The sequence below is a fragment of the Tursiops truncatus genome, chromosome 18 (genome assembly GCF_011762595.2).
Source record: "Tursiops truncatus isolate mTurTru1 chromosome 18, mTurTru1.mat.Y, whole genome shotgun sequence".
In the NCBI taxonomy this organism is placed as follows: domain Eukaryota; kingdom Metazoa; phylum Chordata; class Mammalia; order Artiodactyla; family Delphinidae; genus Tursiops; species Tursiops truncatus.
In genome coordinates this window covers 34,506,640-34,527,163 of record NC_047051.1, presented here as the reverse complement: position 1 = coordinate 34,527,163, position 20,524 = coordinate 34,506,640, and the positions used below count along the sequence as shown (strand labels likewise).

The 20,524-nt window shown below is 40.9% G+C and overlaps 1 protein-coding gene across 5 annotated transcripts; it reads right to left on the bottom strand.

Annotated features, from left to right (window-relative positions):
- Positions 1 to 3,831: 3,831 nt before the first annotated feature.
- LOC117308883 (centrosomal protein of 78 kDa-like) lies at positions 3,832 to 16,614 on the bottom strand. 5 transcript variants are annotated; one of them, XM_073795269.1, is made up of 5 exons: positions 16,133 to 16,614; positions 12,843 to 13,014; positions 5,018 to 5,189; positions 4,648 to 4,695; positions 3,832 to 4,116 (listed from the first exon to the last, which is right to left on the bottom strand). In XM_073795269.1, the coding sequence occupies exons 3-5, from the start codon at positions 5,168 to 5,170 to the stop codon at positions 3,865 to 3,867; spliced, it is 453 nt and encodes a 150-aa protein (XP_073651370.1). In that variant the 5' UTR covers positions 5,171 to 5,189; positions 12,843 to 13,014; positions 16,133 to 16,614; the 3' UTR covers positions 3,832 to 3,864. The 5 variants fall into 5 exon arrangements, with proteins under 5 accessions (XP_073651370.1, XP_073651367.1, XP_073651369.1 ...); XM_073795266.1 differs by lacking the exons at positions 12,843 to 13,014; positions 16,133 to 16,614 and adding exons at positions 7,788 to 8,305; positions 9,255 to 9,389; XM_073795268.1 differs by lacking the exons at positions 12,843 to 13,014; positions 16,133 to 16,614 and adding exons at positions 7,953 to 8,305; positions 9,255 to 9,389.
- Positions 16,615 to 20,524: the final 3,910 nt, after the last annotated feature.

The window sequence follows — 20,524 nt, the reverse complement described above, 5'->3', positions numbered from 1 at the left end:
TATTGCCATCTGGCTTTTTGTTCACCACTTCACTGAACTGCTCTAAGGTCACTGGGGACCTAACTGCCCAAATCCAATGGACACTCACATTCTCTGAAGGATGACACTGTCATCTACTTCCTCCTTCTTGAAACTCTATCACCTCTCTCCTTCCCAGAATTCTTTCTCTGCTTATTACTTAAACGTTGTCAGTACTCACAATTCTCTGAAATCTCATCCATTTTCATGATTTTAATGACTGCTGATATGTGCTGATGACATTCAAATTTTTATCTTTCCATGTCTTCACGTGCATGTCCAGTTATCTACCAGTTTGTCTCCTGAATTCTACAGGTGCTTTAAAATTCTACATGTCCAGAACTAAAGTCTTTTCCCCAATTCAGTTCTTTACCCCCTATTTCCAAACTCAATGATACCACTACCCAACCTTAGTCACACAGATGGGGGTTCAGCCTCCACCTCCTACTTCTTCCTTATTTCCCAAGATCAAGTTTTGCTTGTAATTTCCTAAATACAATTAGAACTTATTTCCTCCCTTCATCTGTACCTTATTTCAGACCCCTTTCTTCTTGCTATTACCTGGTCTAGAGGTAACCAAATTGCTGTTTGGTGGAACCAGTTGTTAGACACTTTTGTTAAAAAAGGACTCTAGAGTCAAATAGCTTTGAGGATGGCTGTGTACCATACTCCTGCTGTGACAATCCAGAATGAACACTAGCCTACAGCAGCCCGGAGGAGCTGTACAGTAAAGAAACCTGATTAACTTTACTTAAGCCAGGTTCTCCCTTCTGCCGGCCTATAAACCTTTCAGTAGGGACAGGAGAGGAGGTGGCAGCGTGAAAGTCCCACTTGAAAATAAAAAACACTGCTCCTCAGAAGAGTGGGGCATAATTGTCTCCAGGCTTCTTCAAATTCCTCATCCATACTGACGTCAGTGGCCTAAAATGCCACCTGAACTTGTCCTTTCCATTCTTAGCTGTTTTCTGAGGAAACCAGCTCCACGCACATGGGTGGTTAATTAAGACCCGCTCTCCTCCTCCTTGCTGCCTCCGTTAGGGGCACTTGCCACTGCCTGGGGACACTGCACTGATCCTTCAGAGCCTATGCCTGTGGCTCCGTAACACACCCCTCGCACACTCATGGCTCTGGACTTCTGCTGTCCTCTCTGCCTTGAGTGTCCTTGCCCTTCACCGGCTGACTCACCAGTTTTTCACGAGTCCTTTAAGACTTACCTTAGGGACTGCCTCTTTCGATGATTTTTCTTTGCCTCACAGCTCCCCCTCTTCTTCCACAAACACTGACCAAACGCCCTGAATATGCCCGTCACAGCATGTCACGTGCAGGATGAGACATCTGCTGTGCGTCTTCCCCTCTCACCCCACTGCTAAAGGGCCAACGCTACATCTTGCTCATTGTTTTACTCCCCAAACACTCAATCCATGACTAATGAACTAACTAGTACTGTAGCAGCCCTCTTAGTAAAAATCAGGTAGGACCTTCTAAAAGAAATCTGACACTCCAGCTTTTCTCTGATCTCACCTTTCACTCTGATCGAACTAAAGACTTATCTGTACATGTTTTACCAGGGAGACATAATTTAATCCAGAGATGTGTCATCACATACTCTTACATACTCTGCCGTTTAAAAATTCGGCTCACGATGGGGGAAGGAGACAGGTGTGCTTTCTGACAGCCCCACTGTTTTGCACTTCCAGTGCTCACTGCCTTCTCTCTCGGTGCCTTCCTTAAACCCTTCTTCTCTTAACAAGGATACAGGATAACAAAGTAATTAAGAGCCTGGGTTCTGCCTATCTGTGAACAGAAACATAACCAAGGACATAGAGAATAGACTGGTGGTTGCCAAGGGGGAGGGGGTGGGAGAGGGTTGGATTGGGAGTTTGGGATTAGCAGATGCAAAGTGGTGTATATACAGGATGGATAAACAAAAAGGTCCTACATGGGACTTCCCTGGTGGCGCAGTGGTTAAGAATATGCCTGCCGGGGGTTCCCTGGTGGTGCAGCGGTTGAGAGTCCGCCTGCCGATGCAGGGGACACGGGTTCGTGCCCCGGTCCGGGAAGATCCCACATGCCGCAGAGCAGCTGGGCCCGTGAGCCATGGCCGCTGAGCCTGCGCGTCTGGAGCCTGTGCTCCGCAACGGGAGAGGCCACAGCAGTGAGAGGCCCGCAGACCGCAAAAAAAAAAAAAAAAAAAGAATATGCCTGCCAATGCACGGGACACAGGTTCAAGCTTTGGTCTAGGAAGATCCCACATGCCAGAGAGCAACTAAGCCCGATGCCACAACTACTGAAGTCCAGGCACCTAGAGCCCGTGCTCTGCAACAAGAGAAGCCACCACAATGAGAAGCCCGTGCACCTCAACTAGAGAAAGCCCGCGTGCAGCAACGAAGGCCCAACGCAGCCATAAATAAATTAATTAATTAATACATTTATTTTTTATAAAGTGGATTTATTTTTTAAAAAAAAAAACTGTAGAGCACAGGGAACTATATTCTATATCCTGTGATAAACCGTAACAGAAAAGAATATGAAAAAGGATGTAAATAAATGTGTAACTGAGTCACTTTCCCATACAGCAGTAATTAACACAACACTGTAATTCAACTGTACATCAATAAAAAATAAAATTTAAAAAAATTGCCAGAAAAATAGTCACATAAGGGGAACTTCCCTCGTGGCCCAGTGGTTAAGACTTTACCTTCCAATGGAGGGGGTGAGGGTTCGATCCCTGGTCAGGGAGCTAATATCCCACATGCCTTGTGGCCAAAAAACCAAAATATAAAACGAAGCAGTACTGTAACAAATGCAATAAACAGTTTAAAATGGTCGACATCAGAATAAATCTTTAAAGAAAAAATTCACATAAATCAGAAACAAATGAAACATAATAAAGTCCATACATTTAAAAAAAAAAGAGCATGGGTTTGGGTCAAATCGCAGCTTCCCACTTACTTATAGCTGTGTAATTCTGGGCAACTCACATAATGTCTCCTCATACTCCTCATCTATAAATGGGAATGGTAACAGTTCCCTACCTCAGAGCGTTGCTGTAATCCATAAACACGGTTAAGGGCCTTGGTAAATGTTTGAGGCTCTTTGGTTATTGTGAATTGAAATACATCAATGTCTTCTGGCCATGTGATTTATAATAGTTTGACATTTAACCAAATGGTAACACTATTCCATTTATTATTCCCATCTCTTTTTACCCTTACCCTGCTTTGTTGTTTATGTTTTCTCCCACCACAAAGTGCTAGTTCCAGGAGAGTAAAGGCTTTATTTTGTTCACTGCTGAAAGCAATAGCACCCAGAAAAGTACTGTACATATGAAGCCCTCAGTAAATACTAGCTGAATGAATGGTGCAAAGTGTCATGAGGAAAAGTACACCAAAACTTTCATTATAATAAAAAAGTATAGATAAATCTTTCTCTAATGGCTTCCAGTCAAGTAACTGAAAACACGATATGCTATAATAAAAACATAAGTAATTTATTAAAACTTGAAGGCAAAAACATAATTTTAAAAGATTTAGACCTATGTTAGGCATGATAGAGTATGGATGCTTTCTTGAAATACACAATCAGATCCAAGAGTATCACTTTCAGAATGTTCTAGTAGATTGAGTTTACTTTTAGTTGTCTTTGATGAAACAGTCACTATTCTACTCTCTTTCTTAACAGAAATGTGTGTTTTCGAAGACTCACTTTTAATTGGTTTATTAACCAAAGAACTATTTTGCCCAATTCCTTTGCTTTTCTGCTTTACAGGTGAGTCAGAGCAGGAATGCAGGTCCTTCCCAGGTTGTTTCTTAGCAGAGTATTTTTTGGTATATTCACCTGCTTTGCTCATTTTCTCTGAAGAAGACCTGCTATTTCTAGATAATTCCTCTTCTTTTCTTTGACTTCTAGTTCCAGAAATGATGTCTGCTGAAGGAGAACATGTTCTAACAATGAAATCTTCAAAGACTCCTGCTGCTGCTCTGTGACTGGGACCCCCAGGTTGTCTTTGGAAGTTTCTAAGGCCTCCTGAGTAGACACTGGGACACGGAAGGAGTCAAGAGGCAAAGGAATCCTAGCATCACCTGTAATTTTCTGAAACTGGAGGGAAAAACAAAAGACAAGACAAAAATTCAGTGATGAACAAAGCCAACCATTAAAAAGTAGAGTTCAAAACTTCAATGTTACTCTGTAATCTTATTATTAACACAGTCAATATTCAGAAGATTTCAGAGCCAGTTTTTTTCTAATTATATCTTGCCAAGTGATTCTCAGCTTAACCTAGCTATATCCAAGGCTATGTCCACTACATTTTCAGACTTTGGTGACTGGGGTAGTTATTACCCATTTCCTTTCCCTCACTAAAAATAAAACCCTATTCTGTAAGATAATTAATTTCTTTTCTATCCTCCAGGCACATGCAAACAGTATATAGTTTGTGACCAGACTGTGTTCTCAAGCTGTCAGTTCCCAAGACCAGTCTGAGATTGGTTGATGGGGGCTCCAAGCAAGGCTAGAGGAAAAGCTGACAGGTTTTCCCTCCCATTCCCATAACCAGGTGATTCACTGTAATATGTTACCTATTAGCTATGTCTGGATTACTTATTTTAAAAATTATATCAGTATGTGTACCTTCATTAGTGTTCCTTCATTGTAAGCTGACTGCATACAAATAGAAACCTAGATAAAATATGAATAGAATAGACATTTATACAATTTAAAATCTGGAATATTTTCTCTAATGTTTTCTTTCTTCATTAAGGATAGTTCGTTTTAACTCATAAATTTTCTAAAGAACTTCCAGTCTCCTTATTTACAACAATACAGTATCATGAAATGGGCACACATTTACTAATCTCAGATTTGGAAAGGATTCCAGAGTCTTCTAGCTCCTGAGCATATGAACTATTAGAGACTGATCATTATTGTTTTCTCCCTGACTTGGTCATTTCCTTTTTGCTAATCACTCTTAGAATCATTAAGTGCTGTTCTCTCCACTTACTTGGATGTTTTGCATTTGTCCTGGGGCACCCAGTTTTGATTCTGATTTTTCTTCTTCAAGTGCCTTCTTTTCTTCTTTACGTGGACTACTAACAGTAGAATTCATCTGGGGATGACCTAGTAAATGAAAATCTGACTGATCTATACCAGCCATTGTGGCCAGCTGCCCAAGCCTGGACCAGAGGAGGAAAGGAGAAAAGACAAAGGTTATTATAATCACATAAGAGCAGTTTAGATTTCCCCAGACCTACAATCATGAAATACTTCTAAAATCTTAAAAGCCAACATCCTACTCCAGACTACAAGCCTCTCTCTCCCCTAAATTCTCAGCCCTTCCCAGATTCATCCTCTAGGACACATCCCGGAACAGGGCTTGAAACCGTGTCCCCTGCCTTGGCAGGCAGATTATTAACCACTGCGACACCAGGGAGGTCCAACTATTGTTATTTTGAATTCTTCTCCATTTACAAGTAATACTCTTACATGACTATTTTCTCACTAAATTTGAGGCATTATCTGTTCACTTTCTATTTTACTAAGTAAGGGTTTAGTTCCTTTACACTCTTTCCTATGTCCACACTGCTCAGTAAAGTTATGTCATCATTAGTTATTCCACTGCTCATGATCTCTTTGACTTGTAGTGATATACTTAAAAACCTACATTGTTGATCAACTATAAACTCTCTCAACGTCACGCTTTGTAAAATGAGGACATTCATACCATCTTCCCTTTTTTCTACCTCCTGTCTACCTTCCAAACCTAGCTTTTACGTTGTCAAAGTTGAAATTTATATTCTGTTCTGTGTGCAGCTAAGTCTACCGTTATTTGAGAGTCAGTAGGGAGTAAGGTTTAAGAGAACAGGCGGAGAGCCTAAACTCAAAGCCTCAATCCAACCCTAAATTAGGTACAGCCTGGGCAAGTTCCTTCCCTGTCTTAGCTTCCTTTTCTCAAAAGTGGGAATGATATTAGCACCAACCTCATAAGGCTATTCAGAGGATTAAATGAGTTAATATATGCAAAAACACTTAGAGCCTAATATATACTAAATACATACTAGTACACAATACATTTCAGTACATACCAAGTTAACACTAATACATACTAAGTATAGTTTAGGTTAGTTATTTGTTATTACATGCAAGTTGACAATAAAAGCTGCAAACCAAGACAGTATTGCCATTATTACAATGAAATTAATATTGCCCACTGCAGATGTACTGTGCCTCTGTGTATAGACTACACCTCGATCCATACTGTGCCAGGGTGCAGGGTGTGGAGGGTGCAGGGTGACCACATACCCCAAGCCGCCTTGGGCTGTTCCAGTTTATACCTGTTGTCCTGATGTTACAGCATTACAGCGCCTCCTTACACTATTGAAGTGTAAGGAGTTTGGACAAGTTCTGGTTTGGACAACAAATTAGATAGGTGGTCATTACCCATGTGTGTCGCTGAAAAGGGGAACATCTATAGTGTCAAGTTTAAGTGGATTATTCTCTTGCTCACCAATGGTAGGTTAAAAATCAACCATAGCTTAGTTTGCTTCAGGTTTATGTCAGTATAGCCTTTTCTCCTCTGGAGTTCAAGTTCCTTCTCCTCTTCCTCTCCCTCCTCCCTTCCAACAGTGCCTAATACCTAGTAAGTACAATATGCCTCAAGGTGTTTCTAAGCTCTCAATCACACAATCAATAGAAGCCTCTCCAATCTAGACTAGCTGCTCTCTGCACTGAATCCCCTATTACCTTCCTTCTTGGTTTATTGCCTCATTTTGCTGGATTATTTCTATAAATAGCTTAAGATGTAGCACAGGAGGTCAATTTTTCAAATTTCTTTGTGTACAAAATATCTTCTCCAGCCTCCACTTATGACTGATAGTTTGGCTGGATACAAACCACTAGGGTGAAAATTATGTGCCTGAAAAACTTTGGAGGTATCTTTCTAATGCCTTCCAGGATCCATGTTGCTGATGACAAGTATGATAAAGTCAGATTTTAACTTTCTTTTTTAAGTGACAAGTACTTTTCTCTCTGGAATGGATGTATCCTGTCAGTATTTTATTCTATGTTAATTTATTTTTTCAGTATTTTAAAGTTTCGTAATGAAGGGTGCCTAGGTATGAGTCTATTCTTGTTCATCTTGCTCAAAACTTGAGTAACTATTTTCAATCTGAGGCCTGATGTCTACTTTCAGCTGTGGGGAATTTTGTTGCCCTTTGACAGCTTCCCTCCATTTTTTTTCTGGGTCTGGAGTTTCTAATAGTAATATGTTGTATCTCCCAGATGCAGCCTCTCTAACATATTGCTATCACATTTTCCATTGTGTCTTTCTTTTTTATATAATGAGAAATTTTTTAAATTCCTACTGAAGTTATTTCAGCAACCATATTTTCATTTCCAAGAGACCTCTCTTGCTTTCTGATCATTCTCTTTTTAATTAACACCCTAGTCTTATTTTATACTTGCTAGCTCTTTTTAAACCTCTCTCAGGATACTAATTAGGGTTTTTTCTTAAATTATTTTGTTCCCTAAATTGTCCCCGGTCATACCAGGATATGTTTTCACACTTTTTCCCCCTCTCTCATGTTGTAAGCTTTACTCAACTATCAGGCAAATGACAGTTATTTTCTATTAAAGAATGAGTGCAGAAAGCTCCCTGAAGTCAACGATTGATTGGTTTCTTATGCAGGAAGAAGCGGGGAGTAACTGTAATAGGATCCCCCCCAAACACAATTTTCTAGGTTATAAAAACTCACACTAGCTGCCCTAGTTCTCACCAGTTTCACTGTTTTCAAAATGAAAGCATCTCATTTCAGGAGCGTGAGGGCGGGGCTGGGAGTCCACTCCTCCAAACACAACCCTTCAATGATTTCCCCTATTTCAGTCATACTTTTAACTAACTCCACCCTCTTTCCTACACGTGCATCTGAGCATGGGGTTACTTCTTCAGGTGGGGTCAGAATCCTCCTCAGTTGCAGGTTGTCCCTGTGCATACTCTAGGTGATGCTTTTCCTCTGTTCTACTGCTTCAGTTTCACACTCTTCCACTTGTCTTCCGTCTTTCAAAACTATGTTGAAATCTCTTGATTGTTGTGGGCTTATATACTTAAACACATTGATACCATCCTTGTAGTGTCTTGTCAAAACAGAGAAGAGCTGAAAGCGTTCTCAGTGCATTCTGAATCTGCTATTCTGTGGTCCCAGTGCGTAAACTTCTTGGTCTTCCCCAGTGTCTATCATTACTACTAGAAATACAATCTCCTGGTCTACTCGTGAAGGAAATGAATACAGCACATCTAAAATGACAAGGAAGGCGGTTAGATGCTCTAGGGTCTTGTTGTACTCTGCCATTTACTAATAAACCACTTATGTGCTAAAAATTGTAGGTGCTCATTTATAAAATGAAAGAGGGTAACTCTACATGAACTATAGATTTCTCCTACTCTAACATTTCATAATTTTCTAAGTTTGTTTCTTAAAATTTCTCTATATTATCATTAATTTTACTTAAAAAAATAAAAATCTAACTTTTGAAAATCAAAGAGTTAATTGCCATAGTCCTACAATAATGGGATAATTAGTTCTGAAACCGGTCAAGTTTCATGTTTCATACGAAAAGAAAATCATATTAAATAATTTTTAAAAATTAAACATGCACTTTGTAGCACAAAGACAAGGTCCCCCACAAATGGTGTTCCTTTATTTACTAGAAATGTTCAGCTCTTCATTAAAGTTGAAATAAAATAAATATATTATTTTTTAGGTGCAAAAATTTCTTATGAAAATCAATTTTTCTTTTCTGTCCATACAAACAAAAGTATGGAATGACATTAGAGGTCAGGTTTATTCGGTAACAGAATGTAGCTTCTTGATATTTTTTATTTTAGGAAAGGAGAATATCAACATGAAAACTTTTTTCAACTTTACTTTTATTTAAAATGAGGCCATATTTTCCTCTTGTAAAAAGAGAGTTCAACTAGAACTGCCAATTTTCTCACCTGTAAAACAAGAGCACTGAATCAGCTGACTACATTCATTCAGAACTCAATTTCTTTATCGTATGATCACTAAGGTTCTCCCTAAATCTAATATACTAAAGTTCTAAGCAAAGGAAAATATAGTACTAATGACATGTTTTGATTTTTATTTCTTAGAGTTCAAGTGTCCACCATTCACCCTGGTCTAAGCTTAAGGAACCATTCAAGGGGATACAATGCAGATGGGAAGAGAAAACAGAACCCTCACACAAGCTTTGCCGTATTGCAATCAGGCTTCCGTTTGAAAAATAATCTTCTCTATAGCTTTCAAGTGATAACTTTGTCCCGGCAATGCTTCTTGTTTCAAACTGATTTTTTCTGGCTCTTCCTGAACACTTTCTGAGGACTCATTGACCTCTTCATTTTCTGAGGAGGAAGGACTCTCTACTGTCACAGTCACAGGAAATTCTGATGGACCTGAGTGTCACAAGAAGAAGATAGGAAACCACAGAGTTGTTAAACTAAAGTGCAAAGAAAGAAAACAAGATTGTATAAAAGACAACACAAGCCAGATACCAAATATCCAAATATTAAAGGACATTTAACAAAAGTGATCTGAGGCATCATTATTTATAAATGTCTCTCACTGCTCCTTAGTCTAAAACAAGCAATGACTAAGTAAAATTACAGGAACTTATTTTCGCTATGTTACTGCACAGACCTCTGTTGTACATGGTTAGGATTAGTAATGGGAATTATTATTATTATTATTTTATTTTCTTTCACAAAAGCCAAGTGAAGATCCAAGGTAACCAGTTTTTCTCAGATCAACTTTAGACTGCAAATGAAAAATTTATTTTTCACTATCAGACAAAAACAGTCTGGAAGAAAATGTAGTTTTTTGGAGGAAAATACACCAGTAAAGGGACTGATAAAGAATCAGAAGAATAATCAGAAAGTCAACATATCTAAGCTGTGTATAATAGATGTTAGAATTTTAAAAAGTAAATCACATACACATACATAACTAAAACTGACCCATCAAAAATTTCATCTTCTCATCACCCTGAAGCCAAAACTAGGGTAACAGTAATACAATTCTATCAAGCTTCACTGCCACTGCAATGTTGTTCAGTTGGACATTTCCCAACATTTAAAACCTGACCTGGCCACAACCCCATAAAAGTCTACAGATCATAAAGAAGTGTGCTGGGGTTATGTAACTACGCAGAAGACAAGTCACTAGGACATCATTTTGACAACAAGCAGCAAACCTGCAGCATAGGAAAATCCGAACAGGAGAACGAGGTGCACACCCCTCTCTCTGGGCATGCAAGGGCAGGACTGACACCCAAGATGCTCTTCTCTCAACCTCAGTAGTGGTGCCTTTCACAGAGCAACTATGCAGTCTCCCAGAACCACTGGGAAGGAGAATCTGATACTGACAGTATTAGCTTGCCATGAGGCCATAAGCGAGGGAATGTGTGTGGCCTTGGTGAGAGAGCAGAAGTGTGGGAAATGTTGCTTTATATTGGCTTTCAGATCAGGAAATTTGTACACATAGCCTGCAAACAATGTTTCTTGCAAACATATGAACGTTCTTGAGTATGAGAGCTCCATGTGAGGGGTCAGAAATGGCAGTCAAGTTCGTTTCACTGGGTAACAGCTGATTTGCAGACTGGAGAACAGGCTTCCTTGTTTACAGACATAACCACAAGGCTGCCAGTTGTGTGCCAAATCCACACAACTACACAGTTGCATTGGGAGAGCGACCAAACATATTTTCCATGGATTTATTTCAGAGAGGGAAATGCTTCTTGTAAGGCTCTGTCAGTTTAAAAAGCAAGGAGAATGACCATCCACCTTTCCCAATTCAAGTCCTATATATCATAAATATGATAGCTACACACCAGCAACTGATTACATACATCACGAGCTTTGATGAATGCAAAGCCCCTAAAAAGATATCAACAAAACGAAGTTAGATCTTGATGTAAATACATCACCAGTTAAACCCAGTTAATACAACTATTTAGTATTATGTACAGTATCCATATAGAATTGTGTACAAAAATAAATAAGCTCAAAAGAAGGACGGGCAAGGCTCTGCTATGGAGAAAAGTGAACAGAATTCAACCGACTGGCTTCGTAATGACTCTTTGAACTGCTGAGAGGCCCCTTCCGCTCCTATGTTCAGGATGGTTGAGATTTCAGTCTAACTTCTGTAAATGGTGATATTAATCGTACTCTAATTTACCACTCTGTGTGACGAGGATGAACCTGAGATTAAGTGTCTCAGGAAGAAGATAGAAAACCACAGAGTTGTTAAACTCAAGTGCAAATACTGGGGATTCAACACTATACTTTATGCAACAGCAATTCACATTACCATTTGGTAATATTCTTTCAACAAAACAAAAGCTGCACTCACATGTATTAAAAGACAAAAATTAACTGCCATCTGTATCAATATGTTAATGTGCTTCAATCACATATGTTTTCATGAAAGTTTAAACATAAAATCACCTTTAAGATCTTGACCATGTGATCTGCTCCCTGCCATGTCAGATTATACCCCATGAAGTTTACTGTCTTAAGAGTGACAGAGTTCTTTATACCTTGACAAATAACTAAAAGGAAAAATAAAAAAACCACACACAATAAGATGAAGAGCCTATACATTTGTCAATCTTGACTTATTTGCTTTTCTTGAGTCAATTGGAGGTTTACAGCCACATTTTTAAAATCATTAACTACAATCTTCCCAAAGAGGTAATTGATGAACTGATGCGTTCTAAAACTTGTCAGTAACAAAGCCTTATTCCAGTTTACAGCAACACTTTAATTCTATATAGGTACTAAAACTGAATACACTGAATACTGCAAACTTTATTGCCAACCACTCAGTAAAGTACTACATACTTTTGAGACAAAGGAAAAAGAAGGAAAACCTAAAAAGCATAAGACTCTTCCGATTTTCAGTTCCAATGATACATGCCAATCTTGATGATCAATCAGCGACTTAAATGTCAACTATAAACCCAGTATTTTATTAGCTGCTATGCAGTATACTAGAGCAATAGAAGAGAGAGAACCTCAAACCCTCTGTTCCCTCAAACTGAAAGGCAGGCTTCCTGAACCTTCCAGACCACTACTGGACACAAAGAACACACACTAATATTTCAGGACCCCAACTTACAGTCACCTGCTTTGTGATTACTTCCATGACACACTCCCACTAACACCACTGAATTTGCTGCTCCTATGGGATGTTACATATATTTCCTATTTTAACACATACCACAGTGCATTATAATTATTATTGCAGATACATGTTCTAACAATTTAAAGATCATGATGACTTTTTTGCTCTTTATATCTTGCTATTTCCCTTCCCATAATATTTCTTGAAGAGAAACCATAAAAATATAAACACACACAAAAACAGAAAATATAGAAAACGCATGGTTTGTGGCTTAACACAAACTTAAGTAAGATTAATTCTGACAGTATCCAGCATGACAAACTTCCATGGTACAAATGAGAATGGACCAAGGTTTGAGCAGGTATAGGAGACAATCCACGCATGAACACCACCAAGAAAAGGTAGACAGGAAAAGGTAGACAGACATGGTGTGTAGGAAATCACGAGACCAGTATGATGGGAAGAGACTTAAACAAGACTGAAACTCACTTTCTAAACCTCCATCTCCAAGTGGACAATTCACAAGACAAGGTGCACCAAAGAAGGCAATTATTCAATCCCTTTAATGGGGAGGAACAGTTTAAACTTTTATTGGTTTAGTTTGCCCCAAAAGCAACTATCAAAGGTTGGCAGGACACAATGAAGGCTTACCTTTGTTAACATAGTTAAGTCTCTCTCTCTCAGAACTAGCCCATTTAGCTCCAGGTTCCTTAGCGCATCGACGCACTTACACAGCAATTAAGAGCTTTACACAACTGCAAGGTCACATCTGTATTTCTTATCGCAGGAACACAACTTCTGTAAACTTTATTTCTGCCACAACCTAAAGCAAAATTATTGTAAAGTGAGTGATTTAAACCATACATTTTATCATCATTAAAAAGCATCTAAATAAAAAAAACAAGCATCTGCTCTGTGCTAAGGATTAGAAACGACTCCTGCCCTTAAAGCCTTCATTAAGGAGGAAGATGTATAAAATCAAAATTTCAATCACATGAGATAAATAAACATAACTTTTATGCACAGAGGTTCCTATGGAGGCAAAAACTTATGTCTAAGTGACGGCTTCATGACAACCCTGAAGTACAATCTAGAAAGATGAGGCTATGCAGAGTTGGAGTACTAGGTGCATTAACTGCAGAGGGAACATCTGTCAAAATACACTCAAGCCTGAGTCCTGCTGGGCACTGTAAATACTGCAGGTGGGGATGACTATAGCCCAGGGGTCCAAGTGTGAGAAGAGACAGAAAGGAAAATAGAGATGCTGGCCGAAGCAAGCCTGGGAGAGAGCATGGCTTCTATCCCACAGGTGATGAGTCCTGGGACTACCACTGGCTGAGTAGGGTGCCTCCGCTGATTAGAAAAAGGCACCCCACTGCTGAAGGACTGATTGGATAAAGGGAGTGATCACAAAAAGCTCCCCTTCCTCAGGGCCAAAGAGCCCCATGAGGCTTGGCCGAGCACAGTTCAGACTACACGCCTCTGTGCAGAGCACACGCTGGGAGGCTAGTATGCACTAACTCTGTGTGGGCAAGCCATTAGCAGCATTATTTTAAGCACATCTTTTTATGGTAGAAGATCACTTAACCCGAGTAGGCAGATGAACTTAGAGGAACTGAGTCCAGGGGCCAAGAAATCACCCAGGAGTTTCTGCCATAGTCTGGGCAAAATGTAATATGGATGAAGAAGCAAATTTACGAGGAAGCCAAAATTTACAAGATAGACCCATGGATGCAAGACATAAAGAAAGTTCAGTGAAGGAACTCTGAAGAGAATGGGCTCTACAATAAATTTTTCTTACATTCAATGTAAAATATTAGGCAAAATTAAGTACCGTGGACTTTAAGGTCCCTTCCAGCTATAATTTCTTTTGATTTCTAACTTATTACTCTGCTTAAGTAAAGTCCCTTCAGAGGTACAGAACAGTTCTTACACCTGAATGGGATGCAAAGAATAATCTGACTTCTCTTCACCAGGCGATGAGTTGAACTGTCCTTGCAGAAGAGATAACACATGGTGTGAACCCCAGATCCTAGAAAAGGGCCAGGCACACAACAAGCATTCAGCTTTCCGAAAACAAATGAACAATCAATTCCTCTCCTAGATCTTCATACCCTTCCTCTGCTGGCTTTCTCTCAGCTTATAAACATCCTCAAATATACCCACTTAAAAAACTCTCAGACCTATGATTCTTTGGATCTTCTTGTGGATAACCTAAGTCTCTCCCATGCCTTCAAACACCTGTCCTCCCAAAAAGCCCAGATCTGTACCTTGGGCCCAGACCTCTCTACCAGGCCCCTCTAAAGCACTGAAGATGAAGTAAGATCCTCTCGCCACACCCAATCCCTTTCTACTGTGCTCTGTTTATCTCACAAAAAGATGCAGCTGTAAACTGTCACCCACGCTTGCTGCCCTCCCTTTTTTAACTGGTCACCAGGCCTCACCCATTCTCTCTCAGATCTGCAAAACCCAGTTCCACCATTTATAACTTAAGTGGGACCCTTAGATTACAATTCACACTGCACCCAATCAAGTGCCTTCCACATGGAGGTCCGAGTGAGCCTCTAAACCAGAATTCCATTTCACTGTTCTTTGGTGTTTCCCACAGCCTTCAGGATAAACATCCAAACTTCTGACAGGACAAACAAGGCCCCTTTCTGTGGGGCCCCACTAGGTTTCCAGTATCAACTTTCATTGCTTTCCCAAACCCTGAGTTCCAGTCCTGTACATTAGTTTTGCCATATTTTCTTATATTTCTCAAACTTTGACACACACTACTCCCTCCTGCCACCCCAGGAGCTTCTACATATCCTTAGAAAGGATGGCACCTCCTCCAAGGAGCCTACCCTGAACTTTCCCTTCCAAGATTCTGTGCTCTGCAAAGGGGAAAGATGGGGGGGAGGGATTAATTAGGAGTTTGGCATTAACATATCACACGACTATATATAAAATTGGTAATCAACAAGGACCTACTGCATAGCACAGGGAACTCTACTCCATATCCTGTAACAAACTGTACGGGAAAAGAATCTGAAAAGGAATGGATATATGTATAACTGAATCACTTTGCTGTACACCTGAAACTAACACAATATTGTAAATCAACTATACTCCAATATAAAATATAAATTAAATTAAAGAAAAAAGAGATTCTATGCTCTGTAGCACCAAAACTCACTTCTTCCAGAGCACTGACTACTGTGCTTGTGTTTACTTGCTGCCCAGTAGAAAGGAAGATTACCTAGGGCAGAAGCATCGTCTCCAGCAGCCCTTGGTTCTGACAACTCATTCAAATGCCAGGATACTTTACACACATAACCTGCTTAATTAATTCTAAGAACCCACAGAAAGAGTGGTTATTAATGTCATTTTACAAGTGTGGATATTGTAGTGCAAAAGAAACCTGCCCAGGCCACAGAGAGCATAAGCCCGGGAATTCAAACCCTAAGCTGCCTTCACACCGGTGCTCTTTGCACTGTATGATACGACTATTGAAATAAAAATTTTTTTTCCTGAGCCCTGTTTTAATGGATAGGAAATGAAGCTGGGATATATCCATTTCCTAATCGCTTTGGTTTGTACCAGGCAAAGTCTTTCAACAGACCAGGTAACATCTGTGCAACAATTAACGATGCTCCAAACTGTGCTAAGTGTTCTACATTGCAGAGTCTACAAGCATTAACAGAGTGAGTCCTTGTAACCGCCACAGAGACTGGATCTTGTTAAGCCCATGCTACAGATGAGAACACTGAGACCTTGAAGCCTTAAGGCACTCGGCCGGGGTCACCGAGCTGGCAGGAGTCCTAGGCCGCATGCCCTGTCTCGTGCACGCATACCCGGGCACTGGGCACCGGTTCTAGTGCCCACCCTCCACCTTGTACCATCTAAAACCCCGCTTCGCAGCGCCCACACGACAGCACCCGGAAGCGGGAAATACAAACCTGTCTCGCCAAGCCGTGGCTGGAAGAAGCTCTAGATACAGATCAGGGGCAGAGGGTGCTCAGGAGCGGCACCCAGTCTACCCCGCGGAGGCCTTAACTCCAGCAGGGCGTTCCGCAGGGAAGCGCGCATGGCAGGCAGAGGCACCGAGCCCTGCAGCGCGCACAATTCTCAGAGCGCGAGAAGTCGGCCGCACTGTCCCGGCGCAGCTTCACCGAATGATTACGGCCCGAGCGCAGCCTCGGAGACGCTGGCTGAGGACACGATGCTCACACCCTCCTGGGGGCCCCGGCTCGCCTCCCGGCCCCTCGGGCGCCCACCGCCCCGCGGCTGCGGCCCCGCAGTGTACGCAGGACCGGCGTCGCAGCCAGAAGACATCGGGTCACGGGCCTCAGCTAGGCCAGCCCCTCCATGCCGCGCTCTGAAGCCCCCGGTTGGTCTGGTTCTAGCGCCGGCATCAACGCCCTGCACGCCGCGGGGCTTGGGTTTAAGCCACGAGGGCGGGGCCGTGGGGGCGGGGCTCGAGGACGTCAGCACGTTCGCCGTGCGTCCGCTCGCAGCCCCGTCTCCCATGGTGACGCGGCCTGAGGAGTAGGGGCTGGAGCTTTGTGACTAGGGCAGCGCGAAAGGAAGGAGGTGTGGAGAATATGGCGTTTCCAGAAAGCGTTTGCTGACTCATCCAAACAAAAGTGAGACATGGTTATATGAACGCATTTTAAAAGTAAACTCCCGATAAGTCTCTGTGCTCGCCCCTCCAGGAGAGAGCGTGCACTCCGTGAGGGACACAGGAAAGTCTGAGTGGACGTCTGCCTGTGCTCCCTTACCTGGTGCACGGGTGTGTGAATTTCTGCGGAGAGCTCTTAATTTCTGTAGTTTCTGCTGACTTGACACGGTGGTTGGCAAATGGTGACGTGTTCCGTGCATTTAGGACATGATCGTGGTTAGTAATAATCACTCTGTTTTGTACTGACAACTCCACAGAGAATTTACTACTGAATATCCACTTTACAGAAGAAAAACTGAGGCGTAGGAAGTGAAGTGAATGAGTAAGAGGAAGGACTCAGACAATTTGTGTTAGTAAATTAACCCTGCAAGGAGGCCGTTAGCCTGCAGTGGCTCTAGTGATGCGGTTGCCTAGGTAAATCAACAAAAATCTAAGCCTGTCATCGCCTCAGGGTGACGAAAACCGCTGAGGACAACCAGTCACAAACCACCAACTAGGCTTTAAAGCTATAGCAAGTCAGTCATTTCCTTGCTTTGCTTCTTGCCCTTTTAAAAGAAACATCTCTGCAGCTCCTGTGGCTGGAGTGCTCCTCACCTCTTCTGCTTTCGTGGTGCCTGAATTAAATCTATTTTTGCTCACGTAAAGTCTTAAAATTTTAAATATGCCTCAGATTGTCTTTTAACATTGGCTGTAGAAGTTGGATTTGTGTCCAGTTTCTAGAACAGTGGTCGTCCTCTGGTCAGGCCTTAGGCGTTATGCGTACAACGTTCCTCTTCTACCACCACCTGGATGCCTCCACCCACTTACCAGCTCCCGCGCATCAGATCCCCTAGATGTTGTCAGCAATGGCTTTTACATGCAGCGTGCTCACATTATAACATCACAGACACTCCTCTGTCCTCCAGCCAGCGTGTGAAGTGAAACATTACCATTCCTGTTGAAGAGCCTGGTGTGACCACTTTCCCAATCACAGCCACTCCCCAGCTGACCCTGGGTAACCACTCTTCTGAACTTGGTCTCCAGCACTGTCATGGATGTCTTTCTGTTTAGGCTACATTTTTAAGTATTGTTAAACCTCATATAGTATTCTACTATGTTTTCTCTTCTTACTTGCTTTTTTTTAGTGTTATCTTTGCTAGGTTCATCCATGCTGACACATAAAGATCTGTCTAGTTCATGTACTTTCCTCACTATGTAGGATTCCCATGTAGGGAAATACAATAATTTATATGTGCATTTTTCTATTGATGGACATTTAAATTGTTTCCAATTTTCAGTATGATTTCTGTTTTAAAAAAATTTTATATACTTTTTAGAGGTTACTTTACATTTACAGTAATTACAAACTATTGGCTATATTCCGTGTTGTACAATACATCTTTGAGCTATCGTACACCCAGTAGTTTAGATCTCTCACTTCCCCACCCCTGTATTGCCCCCTCCTCCCCCTCCACACTGGCAACCATTAGTTTGTTCTCTGTATCTGTGACTCCCCTTCTTTTTTGTTATATTTGGTAGATTGTTGTATTTTTTAGATTCCATATATAGGTGATATCCTACAGTGTTTGTTTTTGTTTGACTTATTTCACTTACCACAATGCCCTCCAAGTCCATCTATGTTGCTGCAAATAGCAAAATTTCTTTCCTTTTTAAGGCTGAGTAGTATGCCATTTGTTATATGTACCACATCTTCTTTATCCATTCATCTTTTTTTTTACATCTTTATTGGAGTATAATTGCTTTACAATGGTGTGTTAGTTTCTGTTTCATAACAAAGTGAATCAGTTATACATATACATATGTTCCCATATCTCTTCCCTCTTGCGTCTCCCTCCCTCCCACCCTCCCTATCCCACACCTCCAGGCGGTCACAAAGCACCGAGCTGATCTCCCTGTGCTATGCGGCTGCTTCCCACTAGCTATCTACCTTATGTTTGGTAGTGTATATATGTTCATGCCTCTCTCTCGCTTTGTCACAGCTTCCCCTTCCCCTTCCCCATATCCTCAAGTCCATTCTCTAGTAGGTCTGTGTCTTTATTCTTGTATTACCCCTAGGTTCTTCATAACATTTATTTTATTAAATGCCATATATATGTGTTAGCATATGGTATTTGTCTTTCACTTTCTGACTCACTTCACTATGTATGACAGACTCTAGGTCTATCTACCTCATTACAAATAGCTCAGTTTCGTTTCTTATTATGGCTGAGTAATATTCCATTGTATATATGTGCCACATCTTCTTTAACCATTCATCCAATGATGGACACTTAGGTTGTTTCCATCTCCGGGCTATTGTAAATAGAGCTGCAATGAACATTTTGGTACATGACTCTTTTTGAATTATGGTCTTCTCAGCGTATATGCCCAGTAGTGGGATTGCTGGGTCATATGGTAGTTCTATTTGTAGATTTTTAAGGAACCTCCATACTGTTCTCCATAGTGGCTGTACCAATTCACATTCCCACCAGCAGTGCAAGAGTGTTCCCTTTTCTCCACACCCTCTCCAGCATTTATTGTTTCTAGATTTTTTGATGATGGCCATTCTGACTGGTGTGAGATGATATCTCATTGTAGTTTTGATTTGCATTTCTCTAATGATTAATGATGTTGAGCATTCTTTCATGTGTTTGTTGGCAGTCTGTATATCTTCTTTGGAGAAATGTCTATTTAGGTCTTCTGCCCATTTTTGGATTGGGTTGTTTGTTTTTTTGTTATTGAGCTGCATGAGCTGCTTGTAAATTTTGGAGATTAATCCTTTGTCGGTTGCTTCATTTGCAAATATTTTCTCCCATTCTGAGGGTTGTCTTTTGGTCTTGCTTATGGTTTCCTTTGCTGTGCAAAAGCTTTGAAGTTTTGTTAGGTCCCACTTGTTTATTTTTATTTCCATTTCTCTAGGAGGTGGGTCAAAAAGGATCTTGCTGTGATTTATGTCATAGAGTGTTCTGTCTATATTTTCCTCTAAGAGTTTGATAGTTTCTGGCCTTACATTTAGGTCTTTAATCCATTTTGAGCTTATTTTTGTGTATGGTGTTAGGGAGTGATCTACTCTCATACTTCTACATGTATCTGTCCAGTTTTCCCAGCACCACTTATTGAAGAGGCTGTCCTTTCTCCACTGTACATTCCTGCCTCCTTTATCAAAGATAAGGTGACCATATGTGCGTGGGTTTATCGCGGGGCTTTCTATCCTATTCCATTGATCTATCTTTCTGTTATTGTGCCAGTACCATACTGTCTTGATTACTGTAGCATTGTAGTATAGTCTGAAGTCAGGGAGCCTGATTCTTCCAGCTCCGTTTTTCGTTCTCAAGATTGCTTTGGCTATTCGGGGTCTTTTGTGTTTCCATACAAATTGTGAAATTTTTTGCTCTAATTCTGTGAAAAATGCCAGTGGTAGTTTGCTAGGGATTGCATTGAATCTGCAGATTGCTTTGGGTAGTAGAGTCATTTTCACAATGTTGATTCTTCCAATCCAAGAACATGGTATGTCTCTCCATCTATTTGTATCATCTTTAATTTCTTTCATCAGTGTCTTATAATTTTCTGCATACAGGTCTTTTGTCTCCTTAGGTAGGTTTATTCCTAGATATTTTATTCTTTTTGTTGCAGTGGTAAATGGGAGTGTTTTCTTGATTTCACTTTCAGATTTTTCATCATTAGTATATAG

Bases quoted from the DNA above. Each gene is read 5' to 3' on its own strand.
- LOC117308883 (XM_073795269.1), bottom strand. From the start codon at position 5,170: ATGGCTGGTATAGATCAGTCAGATTTTCATTTACTAGGTCATCCCCAG. The intron at 4,696-5,017 runs GTAAGTGGAGAG...TATTTTATCTAG, and splicing joins GACAAATGCAAAACATCCAA to GTTTCTATTTGTATGCAGTC. The intron at 4,117-4,647 runs GTACACATACTG...TTTTCCCTCCAG, and splicing joins ATGAAGGAACACTAATGAAG to TTTCAGAAAATTACAGGTGA.